This window comes from Apodemus sylvaticus, chromosome 15, assembly GCF_947179515.1.
Source record: "Apodemus sylvaticus chromosome 15, mApoSyl1.1, whole genome shotgun sequence".
Taxonomy (NCBI): domain Eukaryota; kingdom Metazoa; phylum Chordata; class Mammalia; order Rodentia; family Muridae; genus Apodemus; species Apodemus sylvaticus.
This window is the reverse complement of record NC_067486.1, coordinates 67,392,998-67,406,403: the sequence shown is the minus strand read 5'-3', so window position 1 is coordinate 67,406,403 and position 13,406 is coordinate 67,392,998. Positions and strand designations below refer to the sequence as shown.

Here is a 13,406-nt window from a genome sequence, read left to right as displayed (position 1 = left end):
CTAGCGTCGTGGGACTGAACAACTACTAGATTCTTGGACTTCCCATTCACAGCTGACCATTGGGTTAGTTGGACTACAGAGTGTAAGTCATTCCAATAAATTCCCTCAATATATAGAGACATCCCATATGTTCTGTGACTCTAGAGAACACAGGATTATTTCTTAAGTACACAGTGGGGTTCTTTCAAATAGTTGTTACCCAGGTTTATCTTGCCCAACTGGCAAGAGGTAAACTTTCCCTGTGACTAGACAAAGAGTTAATAGCAGGCCAGGCCTTGCAGATGGTTGTGGCCCTGCATTGCCTCTGTGTTGTCTTAGGAATGCTCTTTGTTGGGCATAATGCCCAGTTGTAAGTCAAGGTTGTCTCCTTTGGTTATGGGAGTGGGGCCTAACCGGAGGTCAAGCTCGGGGGAATAAACAATAAAAGAAACTTCTTCAGAGACCCTAAACTTCCATTATGGTAAAAGTTTTCTTTCTTACAGTTTGTAGCAAGCCTGGCAATAAACTATTTTTCTTCTAGTCCTATTGGAAGAATTTGTCTTCTTTTAGCTAAATTCTACTTTATGCAACTTAATATTTCCTAAGTAAGTTTATTAGTAAATCCTTTATATATATCAATCTACTTTACGTTTCTCCTGCATCACCAAGAGCTCTAATTTCCAAGACAATTTCAAGACTGGTTTACCTTAGTCCAATATCATGTTGGCTTTTTTGTTGTTTCAAAATGACTTACCGGGTGTTTTTTCCCCCTGCTTTGTTCTGTAAATTCTTATTTTAGGTTCCCTTAAAAGGTAAGTAATAGGGCTCTACAAGAGAGTATAGGATCTGTTTAGCAAGGTCATTCCATTCCCTTTGTTTCCCCCTCCTTTCTCGTGTCTCTTCTACTCTCCCTCAAGGCTCACGCCACCGCCTCCTTTCGGGCTGGACTGCCCCAATCAAAGATGGCGCCGGCGCTTCAGTTCTAGCGGAAATGAGCTCACACGACACCGGAAAGGAAGGCGGGGGAGAGCTAGCAGGCGGGTGGGTGACCGGCTGTGGGTGGGGCGGCGGCCGGGGCCCTGGCTTTTACGTTTAGGGCTGAGGAAGCTCTAGGGAGCAGTGGGCTCCGGTGAACTCCGTCGGTTCCCAGGGCTAGGACTCTCGGAGGAGGCCACGGTGAACCTCTCGCCTCCGACCCAAGCTAAGCGGCCTCGGAGCCCGCGTCCCGCCCGGCGGCGTCTGCCCGACCCTCCGCGGGCTGCGCGCGACCGCTCCGGCTCAGTTCGGGGCTGCGGCGGGAACCGCCGAGCTGGCTGGACGGGCCCTTTCTCCCGAGGACCCGGCTGAGGAGAAGAGGCAGCGCGGCTGGCCCGACCCCGCGTCCTGAGGTCAGGCCGTGGGCTCCGGGGCTCCCGGGCCGTAGTCCCCCGTCCTTGCCCCGCGTTCCCTGGCAGAGGATCCGCGACCTCGCCCGCGCCGCCCGGCTGCTCCTCGGAGTGTGTGGCACCGAGCCCTCTGGCGGGGTGATTTGTCCTCCTTGTTCTTGCTCGGGAGAGGCATCTGTCTGAAGGGTACCCGTGCTCTTTAAAACTTTTAACCAAAGTGGAAATGCGTGTGCTCTTTTTCTGGACCACTGTCGGGTTCCACTCTAGCCGGGGTCTGAGATCCCATTGAGAGTAAAAAAACGAGAGAGAGAGGAAGGGGGAAAAGTACCTACAAAATAGTTCTGCACTTGGTCTCTCAGATGAACTTTGGAGTTAAGATGCAGGGAGGCGAGCCGGCACCAGTGATGAAAGTCTCAGAGAGTGAAGGGAAGCTGGAGGGCTTGGCCGCAGCAGTGACCCCGAACAAGAACAGCGGCAACAGCAGCTGCGGGGGCGCCCTCAGCAGTAGCAGCAGCAACAGCAGCCGCGGTGGCAGTACGAAAGGCTGGCAGTACAGGTATGACCCTCCAAAGTGATGTTCTGGGGTGGCTTGAGGGTGTTGGGGTTCTGGGGTATCCCAGTTGGAAGGCGACGTCCGAAGCGGCTGATAATGTGACTTGCTTTCCTGAACAGGATTGACTTTCTTCAGAAATTTATTCAACAGGTATTTGTTGAGGCCCTTTGAGGAATTCAGAAATGTACCCCAGAGTTTTTCTTTATTGCCCAAGGGTTTATTCTTCCTCTGATTTATTTCTGCACTCACTTCTGGTTTTTTGTCTCTGTTGTAATCTTGTTTACAAGCAAGACTGAATGGCTGTTAGAGCAGAAACTGTGGCGCTCAGCGCTTTTAGAGGCAAATGCTCGTCTCAAAACTTGTGGAATGATTGGAGTTTACAAGAATCAGAGAAGACCTCACTTACCCTTTGGGTGCTTGTGACTTAGCGAAGGGGAGGGGCTTAAATACTTATGGTACAGAGGCAGACAAGCAGTAGAGTCTGATCAGGCTACTTGAAAACTCTTGAAATTCTACATTTGTAAGTTTTTATTAATATAAATGAAAAACTTGCAGAAATATCAGAAACTTCATTTTGGTGCATTTTTGTTATATATATGTGAAGTATAGGGAGAGATTACGACCCATAATTCTAAGAATGAATGGAATTAGGGCATCCTATGATGTTGGATCTACACTAAAATTTTGGGTAACTGCCTGTGTGTTTAATTCTAGTTGTTTTTTGTTTGTTTGGTTTGGGTTTTGATTGTTTTAAGCTCTTTGACTGCATTTGTAAAACTTGGAAGGGGTAAGAACCAAGATTTTTGTGAAAGATACATATTTATCATGAGTACTATTCACATATATGAAGTATGCAAGTATTACAATATGCAGATATTGTCTGGGTGTGGTGGCATTCTCATTTAATCCTGGCAGAGGAGGAGACAGGCAGGAGAATCTGTGGGTTTGAGGCCAGCCTCATATCTGCATAGTGAGTTCCAGCACAGCCCCCACCACAAACCCTAATATGCAAATATATGTGTATGTGAAATATGCAAGCATGAACCTACAGATATGAGAAGAGTAGGTAACTTTGTAATTGACAAGTGGGGATTGAAGTAATGTCAGTGTAATCTCTCCACCCTTTGTGATTTATTTTATTTTATTTTTTATGTGTATGAATGTTTGCCTGCATGTATGTATGTATATTTGCACATGTGTGCATTGGCTGTTGAAGCTAGAAGGTATCAGATCCTCTGGACCTGGAATCATGGACAGTTGTGAGTTGCCACATGGGCTCTGGGAACCAAACCCAGGTCCCCTGGATGAGCAGCTAGTGTTCTTAACCACTGAGCCATCTCTCCAGCACCTCTCCCTTTATGTGGTAAGATGAACCATAAGAAAATGCTTTCTGTCGGGATATTTTGATATCATTCAAGGAAGTAAGGAAAAGTTCAAGCTAGTTAGAGGTCAGTCTTCTTATAGTAGCAATTCTGAAAACCACTCTGAATTAAAGTGAAAAATTAAATAGAATTAGAGCAAATACTAGGTGCTCAAAACTTGTGGTCCCCTTTTCTTGGCTTCTCGCCTGGGTTTAGAGTCTAAAGATGGTTAAAACAAAACAATAACAACTGCAAAAGGTGACCTAATCCTTTACTCTGGAAAACAATTTACACTTACTGCTTCTCAGTCGGCTCATGCCATTTGCTCTGTCCCTACCAAGGAACAATGAGTTCCTTCCACCTGAGTTCCCTGTGAGTACACATGATTTTAGAATTCTTTTGAGTTCTTTGAGAAAGCCAGCCCTGAGCCACAGCTGCACTGTCACCCCACTTTCGACTTCCTGCTAGAACTTTCTTTTTGTTTCCCCTCAGTGCCCTGTTCCTGCCTCAATTGGTGGTTGGCTTGGCTTTTCTCCTTTAGCTGCTTTGGTTGGCTTTTCCCCTTCTCAAGGCTGGTCTTACTTGTGTTGTGGACTCTATCTCTTTATCCTTTCAGACCTCAGCTAATAGAGTCCGAGTCAGGAAATCTTCAGGAACTCTGACTATCTGAACATTACAAATCTGGCCAGTAGCTTTAATCTCTACTATAATTTGAATCGGTCTGTTTTGAAAATGTACATTGTTGGATACGTGTGTGTGTGTGTGTGTGTGTGTGTGTGTGTGTGTGTGTGAGAGAGAGAGAGAGAGAGAGAGAGAGAGAGAGAGACAGAGAGACAGAGAGACAGAGAGAGACAGAGATAGAGGAACAGAGACATAGAGAGACAGAGAGAGGGAGAGAGGGAGAGAGGAGAGAGATTATGGCTTTCAAGCAGCTTGGCATGCCCTGCATTTGCTGTGTATCTGAGGATGACATTGAACTCCTGATCATTCTGATCCTAATATTAATGTCATATTTAAAACATTTTGTTAATTTCTTTTTTAAAAAATATAGGTAGAAGGATTACATATGTGATATATTTGCCTTAAATGCTTGTCCCAACTACCTAGTTTCCCTCCCTGGAGAAAGTACTTTTACTGATTGCTTTGTAAGTACTTTGAAAGTACTTTTATCTTTTTGCTTTGTTTTCTTTGAGACAGAGTTTCTTTGTGTAGCCCTGAAACTCACTCTTTAGACCAGGCTGGTCTCAAACCCCCAGCAATCTACCTGCCTCGTCTCCCCAAGTTTTGTTTTTTTGTTTGTTTTTCTTTTTTTTTTTAAATTGTGTGTGTGCATGTTTTTGTAAGCATGTTCTCATGTGTGCAGCATGCATATCTGTGAACACATGGGACCCAGAGGGGGCATGGGTTCCTCAGAGCGGAAGGTTCAGATATTTGTGGAATTGACTTGTTAAATGGATGCAGGGATTTGAACAACAGTCCTCATGGTTATGCAACAAGCAGTTTTAACCACCTTCCCATCTCCAGCCCCTGCCCCTTGCCCCCTACCTCCTTTATTTTAGACAGGATCTTACTATGTAACCCTGCATGGCCTGAATTCGTTAAGTAGAGCAAGCTCGCCTCAAACTCACAGAGATCTGCCTGCTTCTTCTGCCTCTCCAGTGCTGGGATTAAAAGAATGCAGGACCTGGCTAGTTCCTGGCCACATGGTACTTTCTTCAAAATGTACTGTAACTGGCAGCTCATTTCATCAGAGGCAAGAATTGAGAGCCAGAGCTCTAGCCAGGCTTATGCTCTCAGTAAGTCACAGTCTTTCTAACCTAAGCATGGAAGTGGCGTCACAGACGCTGTCCTACACAGGGCATGCCCACCAGCTGTCTGGATCATTGGGTACATCTGAGTACATGCCAGAGACTGTCCACCATAGTTAGTAATTGATGGAAATGGGATGATCACTTAATAGCGAATCATTGTTTGGCATGATCAAACAAATTTGATTTGATTGTTAGTAACTTAGAGGCAGTTAGGTACTAGGAAATGAGCCACAGGGACCAGGACACCAAACAGTAAGAGTAAAAAGAGGGGTGGGTGAGGGGTGGTTGTGAGGGAAGGAAGGACAGTTGACCCCAGTAGTCACCCACATTAAAAATTCTGAAAATGTAGAGGATAAATGAATCTAGGGCAGCCAGATTATGCACTGGGCTTTAGGTGTGCCCAACTCACTGTGCCCGAGTATTTTCAGGCCAGAATGAAGAGACATGGGCATATTTAATCCCACAGTTCTCAGAGGAAGGTAGTGGGCACTGTCTCTGTAGACAGTGGAAAAAAATGGAAGTTGAAATGAGTTGGCTAAGATCCCATAGCTAGTAATTGGAAAAATTTTTATGATTAGTTAGTTACTTGCATAGAGGTATTAAAAGAAAATAGGCTGTAAATAAATGGATACTTAGTGATAGTAATAACTAGTTTAATACATGGTTTGTCTCATGTTTTGCTACGATTCTAACTCATAACAATTATTTTTGAGCCCGTTCAGTATGTGAGCCTCTCTGTTACTTGATTCCTAATTATGTGCACACCCAGCAAAGTGGAAATCGCAAGTTCCTGGCCTTCATTTTCAGTGTCATTGGACAAAATCTGGGAAGGAAAGAACCTCTTCTTTGTTTTCAGACTGTCTCTTGACGACCCTAAGAAAAAGTTGGTTGAATTTTTTCCATTAGCCGTAAGTTATCTTTTCTTTAGAGTCATTTATATTCAATTCACATATGGATTTTCTTACCATTTCTAGAGGATAGATTACTCAATTCAGGGCCTCTCCTTTTTCATTGTGAATACTGACAGTCCATAGATGAATTTTCCTCTTTATTTTTCTATTCTCTGTGTCAGCTTTTATGTTGTTGTTCTGTTGTTGTTGGAATGTTTTTGTTTTTTGAGATAGGATTTCTCAGTGTAGCCTTGGCTGTTCTGGAACTCCCTCTGTAGACCAGACTGGCCTCTGTAGACACAGAATCTGCCTGCCTCTGCCTCCCAGGTGCTAGGATTAAAGATGTATATAAAGGGAGTTTTGCAAATCTGCGACTGCACTGTTTATTGAAATGGATGGAAAGGAACAAACCAAAGGAAGTGCTAAGAGACAGGCTGGGCTGTGTGGTAGGACTGCTTTTCCAAACTTTAAACACTTCAAACCTTTTGTTTTTGGCTCTCCACGAGCTAACCACAACTAACTAAAAGGCAGGTCTCTTTTCTGCATTAGCACAAAATTGTGCTTTTCAGAGGAAGGACTGGTAGAAGCTTTGGAATGTGCCTCTGTCTTCTAGGCTGCTGTTACACAACTGTGGACCAAAGGGCAGTCGGTACCTCTGCTCATCAAACATGCCTCGGAAGACAGATCGTGTGCCATTGCTTATATATTTTTTTTTACTGTGATGAAATTAAGTCTCATGTGATGAAACAAAGTCTTACTGGCAGAGTCAGTAGTGCAGCTTGCTGCTTTTGATAAGACATGTGTTCTAGCCAGGCCTTGAAGTTCTGCCCTTTAACACACTCTGTCCTGTGTGTAGGTGTCGCTTGCCCTATTTGTGGCCCAGTGGGATTGGGTTGAAAATCTGTGTACTGCTATTGCTCAGACAACTGAAGTCAGTCTGTCCATTTCCCACACAGGAGTCATGTGCCACTCCCTATGAAATTGTAGCCTGCTAATTTGCTAGCTTGTGAATAGGGTAATCCTCAGGCCCTCTATAGTTCTAGCAGAATATCTATTGGAGAATACTGCAATAATGAAAATGATTAGTTTTAGTGCTAGAATAAACCAATGACTTTGAGCTTGCTAGGTAAGTTCTTTATCACTGAGATATATCTCCAGCCCAATCAATAGTTAAGCGCATGTAACTATGCATACTATAATATTTATTTCAAGTATCTGATTATTATTCATGATAGATACATCTTTCACAGAGTTTTGCCTTTAACTCCTAAGTTACACACACATTCTACCATAACAAACAGCTCCTGAACACAAAAGGACTAGAGTTAAACACACAAGCCATTAACCAAAACTCGAAGAATTCATCCCTGTGATTCAAAAGCATGCATGGCATACCCTGATTTCATTCATTCTTAAAATTATGGATTGCAAATTTCTCCTATGCTTTATCAAAAACCAAAATAAGCCTATTGCTCCTTTATGTTTCTTCATTCATAAAGATTTCTTCATTAAAACAGCATTTAAGGGGGCTGGAGAGTGGTTCAGTGGTTAAGGGCACTGGCTGTTCTTCCAGAGGATGGACAGCCGTCTGTAACTTCAGAATCCAGCACCCTCACACACATGCACATGCAGTCAAAATAATATATGCACATAAAATAAAATTTTTAGAAAGTATTTTTAATAATAGCCTGATCAACTCAAACTGAAATGTCCCTTGACTGAAATGTTGGCCCTGTACTCTCTACTGCGGCTGCCTGGCTCTGCCCATCAGTCCACTCAGCCACGCCCTTAGTTATCAGTCTCCGGTGGCACTGAGTACCACTGGCTTCACAGTCACCTCAAAATCTGTGTACACCCTGTCTTCTGTACTCTTCTGCTCGTTTCTCTGTCCCCAAGCCTCATTCCGCTTGTCCTGTCCTTGAACTTTCCTTAGCGTTCTCTTTCACCAGCGTCTGTCTCTTGTCATTTTGTCTTGTCATCAACCAAGCCTTCAAATGTGCTGTATGCATCTAGGCCATGTATGTACTGCTGAGTCTCTCTGTGTCTCAGTCATGCTACCTTACCAGACACCTCCCCTGTGCATCTTGCAGGTCCTTACAGCCACTGAGTGAAGTGTGAGTTCCTCTGTGACCCTATTTGGGTGTGGCATCTGTTTTTGCCTAGTTACTGCAGTTAGAATCTAGCTATTGCCTTTGCTTTGCTCTCTCTCTCCGTTCCTTTCTCATTTCACGTCTACTCAGTCAGCAGCTCCTGTCACCCCAGCCCTGTTACCATAGCGTCCTGTACTCTGTTTACCATAGAGTCCTATACTCTGTTTACTGAGATACCTTTTAGACAGATGCCATCTGTATTCTCTGGTTTGTGGCTCCTAGTTCGTGTATAGATACATAAAATAGGTGACTATGACTGTGATGTGAAAGTAGACACAACACTGCCCAGTGAGACAAAGGGGACTGACAGGAGGGAGGGGCATGGAAAGGGGACTGACAGGAGGGAGGGGCATGGTGTTCATATACACTGGACACTTGAAGGAAAACTTGAAAAGGGAAAGAAGGAAGGCCTTTTTAAAATGTGGGTGGTGGGCTGGAGAGATGGCTTGGTGGGTAAGAGCACTGACTGCTCTTCTGAAGGTCCTGAGTTCAAATCCCAGCAACCACATGGTGGCTCACAACCATCTGTAATGAAATCTGATGCCCTTTTCTGGGCTGCTGAAGACAGCTACAGTGTACTTACATATAATAAATAAATAAATCTTTAAAAAAAAAATGTGGGTGGCAGCTAAAACACACTCCTGTTGTTACTGTATTCCAGTGCCAGAGACTGTTGCTGCTGTGTTTTCTCTGTGTGACCTGTTTCTCCTGGGGAATTTCTCTTACTTTTCAGTGGATTTTCAGAGTGCTTTGTAACAATCCCTTTCCCTCCCTCCCTCCTTCCTCCCTCCGTCCCTCCCTCCTCCTCTCCCTCCCTCCCTTCCTTCCTTTCTTGTTTCTTTTGCGGTTTTTTGTTTGTTTGAAACAGGTTTACTCTGTGTAGCCCTGGTTGTCATAGAATTTGCTGTGTACATCAGGCTGGCCTCAAACCCAGAGATCTGTCTATCTCTGCCTTGCAAATGCTGACACTAAAGAGGCAATCCATGACTACCTGGGAATCATTTGTTCTTAACTGAAACAATCTGAAAGTGTTTAGAAGCAAGCTTGATTTTAAACATTTTATGTTACTTAAGTCTGATAAAAGGTTAGCGGTTGGAGCCTAACACCTGTCATACCACCCTTTATGGAGTTGAAATAGGGGGCTAGGCTTGAGACGTTCAGGGCTAGCCTAGGAGGTAGGTAGGTGTGTGTGTGTGTGTGTGTGTGTGTGTGTCTGTGTCTGTGTATATAGCAAGACTGTCTTAAACAAACAAAAAGAAGTGTGTAGTAATAACGGAGATTGGGAATTGAAACAATTGTTCTCTAGGAGGAGTATCAGACTAAACGTATTAATACCACTGGGCAGATACAGCCAATTGTCAACCACCCAACTTGGGTGCTAGGAAGAGAACTCAGGGGCTCTGGAAGAGCAGTGTGTGTTCTCAACCACCAAGCCATCTCTCCAGCCCCCTCACCAGCTATTTTCCTAGACGGCTTGCAGGACTAATTCCAAGAAGATGATACTTTGAAAAATCGGAAATACATCCAATTTGTGAGCAGTGGTGTTACTGAAGATAATTTCTTCATATCTTAGTTTTCAGTGTCTTGTTTTTAATCACCTGATTCCTAGAACATGAAATAGCATGATAAAATGAGGTATATAATGTTTCCTCAATAGCAACCAGATTGTCTTAATATTAAAAGGCTCATTAAGGTCTGCAAAAATATCTACACTTCTAAGGAGTGGAGCGTAAGTGCTAGAGGGTCACACACAGTCACAGGCTTCTGTCAGAAACTTGGTCAGCAATGTTTCAGGCAGAGCTTTCCGATTTTGATGTCTGTATGGGCGAATTAGGACTTGGGATATGTGGATTAGGGGATGCTAGCTTTTGTAAGGAGATAGGAATGAACAGAGGTGTGCTGCATGCCTTTCACCCCACACTGGCAGAGGCAGGCCAGTAGGAGTCTAAGGTCATCCTTGGCTGCATAGTGACTTGAAACCAGTCTGGGCTACAGCATAGCCACAGCTCCCAAAGCAGAACATTGAGTCTCGCAGCATCTTTTCATGGCCAGCAGGTGGCACAGTCTTCCCACATAAGCCAGCTGTGCTAACTAGTTTTGAGGGACAGAAAGTGGCTCCCCAAAAAGACAGAAGGTGAAAGAGCCTGCGATTGTCCATGCCAAAGAATAGCCATGCTCAAGTTGTTTCTGTATAGTCTGGGGCTGGCATCTCATATAAACAAACAAGCAGCAGGCTACACTTATTTGAGTCTTGTTCTTCTGTTGCTGTTCTGACACGGGGTCTCTTTTTATGTAGCCCAGGTTGGCCTTAAACTCATTCATGTTCCTGCCTTAACCTCCCAAAGGTTGGGATTTCTGGCAGGTTGCCACCATGCCCAGCTTGAATCTGCTTCTTATGAGACTGGATTTATGCTGTAATTAAGTCAATCACCATCAACATCTTTCTTGTAATTATTTTTTTGTTGTTGTTGTTTTTTGGATTTGGTTTTTTCGAGACAGGGTTTCTCTGTGTAGCCCTGGCTGTCCTGGAACTCACTCAGTAGACCAGGCTGGCCTCGAACTCAGAAATCCGCCTGCCTCTGCCTCCCAGAGTGCTGGGATTACAGGCGTGCGCCACCACCACCCGGCTTCTTTCTTGTAATTTTTATGAGAAAGTTAAACCTTTTAATTTGAGACTGTCATTTTATTTATCTCTGGCCTGGTACCTGACCATGGCTTTGAACTCCTGATTCTTTTGCCTCTTGACTACTTTCCACAGATGTGTGCTAGTAAGCCTTATTTGAAAGTTAACTCTTAGCCGGACTTCGGTGGTTCACGCCTGTAATCCCAGCACTCTGGGAGGCAGAGGCAGGCGGATTTCTGAGATCGAGGCCAGCCTGGTCTCCAGAGTGATCTTCAGGACAGCCAGGGCTACAGAGAAACCCTGTCTTGGGGGGGGGGGGGGGACCCAAATCCAGAAAACAAAACAAAAAAAAGTTAACTCTTTTTATATGTATTCACCAATAAAGTATTGATAACATTAGAACACAAATCACTGTATTGTGACTTGTGAGGAACCACTTTGGATTATTTTTGTAGATAATACTAATGAAATTATATATTTAAAATTTTACTGTTAGCTATTAAATGACTGGTATAGTAACTTGCAAATGAGGAATACCATTAATAAAAAAGAAAAGTGGTTACTGCGTAGAGGTAATGATGAGGATGATGCAGGGTTTTGTTTGTTTGTTTTTGGGGGTTGTTGTTTTTATTTGTTTGTTTTAGAGACAGGGTTAGGAAGTCTACCTGCCTCTGCCTCCAGAGTGCTAGGATTAAAGGTGTGCACCACCACTGCCTGGTGATGAAGTTTGTAATTGCTTGCTTTAATTGATTTTTGGTGTGGGTGTGAGTGTGATAGGGTGGGTATGCTTGTGCTCCCATGTGGGTATGCAAAGGTCGTGGTCAGCTGACTTCCTCTATCACTCTCTTTTCTTTTAAATAGATATGTATGTATATATGTGTACACACACACACACACATTTACATTTATTTAGTATATCTGTGTATACATGACAAGTATGCGTTCAGGGAACGCGCACTGTATGCCAGGCACCCAAAGCAGAGAAAGACTCGTTAGGAAATCATTTAGGGGAGTTGTTTTAAATAGAACATTCACAGTGTATTTGTGTTTATATTTATGTAATTTTATATTCACATGACTATATTTCAAATAGTAAGTGGAATATTGTACTTGTTTTGAAAAAAATTAGTAAACTTGACTCTTTTTTTTCCTTTTCTTTCTTTTTTCTTTTTTCTTTTTTTTTTTTGACTTTTGACTTTTGACACAGGACAGTTTCTCTGTATCCCTGGCTGCCTTCAATCTGACACAGATTCTTCTTGCCTGTGCTCCCTTAGGGCAGAGACTAAAGGCAGTCATAATCATGCCTGGGGAATTTAATGAGTTAGTGTCTCTGCAGCTGTTTTCAAAACTGTACAGTTGTCTGGGTTTGTTTCTGTTTGCTTTTGTTTTCCTCGTATTTCCACTAACTTCAGCTCTGTTCTTTTTCAAACAGTGATCACATGGAAAGTGTTAATGGCTATTTAATGAAGTACACCAACCTTGTCACCGGGTGGCAGTACAGGTAAGCTGACTGTCCTACAATGTCAGTCTCCTAAGCAGTTGGGAATTAATTTTGTTATATGCTCCTGTCAGTACAAATAGCTGGGAAACTTTTAGAGGAAGATTTATCACATCTCTCCTACACATTGGAAGGCTTTCTCCTTAGAGATGGAAGAGTTGGCATATGTCCCAGTGACAGCCTCTAAACCTCAGCACTGTCATTAGGACTGGAGAGGTGGGTTCACCCGACACGTGCTGTCACTGTGTGCAGAGGTGAGGCTCTCAGTGGGGAGAATGGGCATTTCTGCTTGGTTCTCAAGCTGTGGCCTTGGAGGGTTGAACAAGCAGCCCACAGCAACGTAGGCAGTTGGTGAGTAGGGAAGCCAGGTGTGTTAAGTACATTGTAGACTTAATAGTTGCAGAGCAAGGGTATTAAAGTTTTACTTTTTAAATTAACATTAAATAATAAGATTTAAATCATCTAACTCAGTGTAATTAAATATATTCACCATTTTGTACAACTGTCCGAACTGCTCATCTCTAGAACCTTCCTCATCTTCTTGAAACTGTGCCTTTCATATACTAGCCTGCTTCTGCTTCAGTCTCTTGTTTTATCCCTCCTTCTGCCTCGTGCCCAGGCAGCGTACAATATGTGACCTTTTATGACTTTATTTCACTCTGCATAGTGTTCAGATTCATGTGTTCTAGATTTGTATCACAACTTTGGTGCAGGGGTGGGGGTGTTTGTTTTTTTGTTTTTGTTTTTGTTTTTGTTTTTTTGTGGTTTTTGGATTTGGTTTTTTCGAGACAGGGTTTCTCTGTATAACCCTGGCTGTCCTGGAACTCACTCTGTAGACCAAGCTGGCCTCAAACTCAGAAATCCGCCTGCCTCTGCCTCCCAGAGTGCTGGGATTACAGGCATGCGCCAACTCTGCCCAGCTGTTTTGTTTTTAAGACAGGGTTTCTCTGTGTAGCCTTGGTTGTCCTAGAACTCAGAGATCTGCCTATCTTTGTCTCTTGTGTGCTGGGATTAAAGTAATGTGAGACACCACCTAGCTCTTTGGGGTTTTTCCCTTACTTTGTTTTTATATTTATATATATACACGGATGTGTACACTTTGTGCGCCTGAGTGTCACAGACATTGGGGAGATCAGAGTCAGTTCTGTATCAATCA

General features: G+C 43.5%; 1 protein-coding gene across 5 annotated transcripts in view; it reads left to right on the top strand.

Moving 5' to 3' along the window:
* Nucleotides 1–1,023: 1,023 nt before the first annotated feature.
* Osbpl11 (oxysterol binding protein like 11) overlaps nucleotides 1,024–13,406 on the top strand; it is a 61,575-nt gene continuing 49,192 nt past the window's right edge. For 4 of the 5 annotated variants that reach the window (XR_007973484.1, XR_007973483.1, XR_007973482.1 and 1 more), the window contains exons 1-2: nucleotides 1,024–1,920; nucleotides 12,185–12,253. Coding sequence is in view for 2 of the 5 variants with exons in the window: in XM_052158231.1 (XP_052014191.1) it covers nucleotides 1,724–1,920; nucleotides 12,185–12,253 (266 nt within the window). In the remaining 3 variants the exon portion in view is untranslated. The remainder of the gene's footprint in view (nucleotides 1,921–12,184; nucleotides 12,254–13,406) is intronic. The other variant, XM_052158230.1, reaches the window with a different exon arrangement.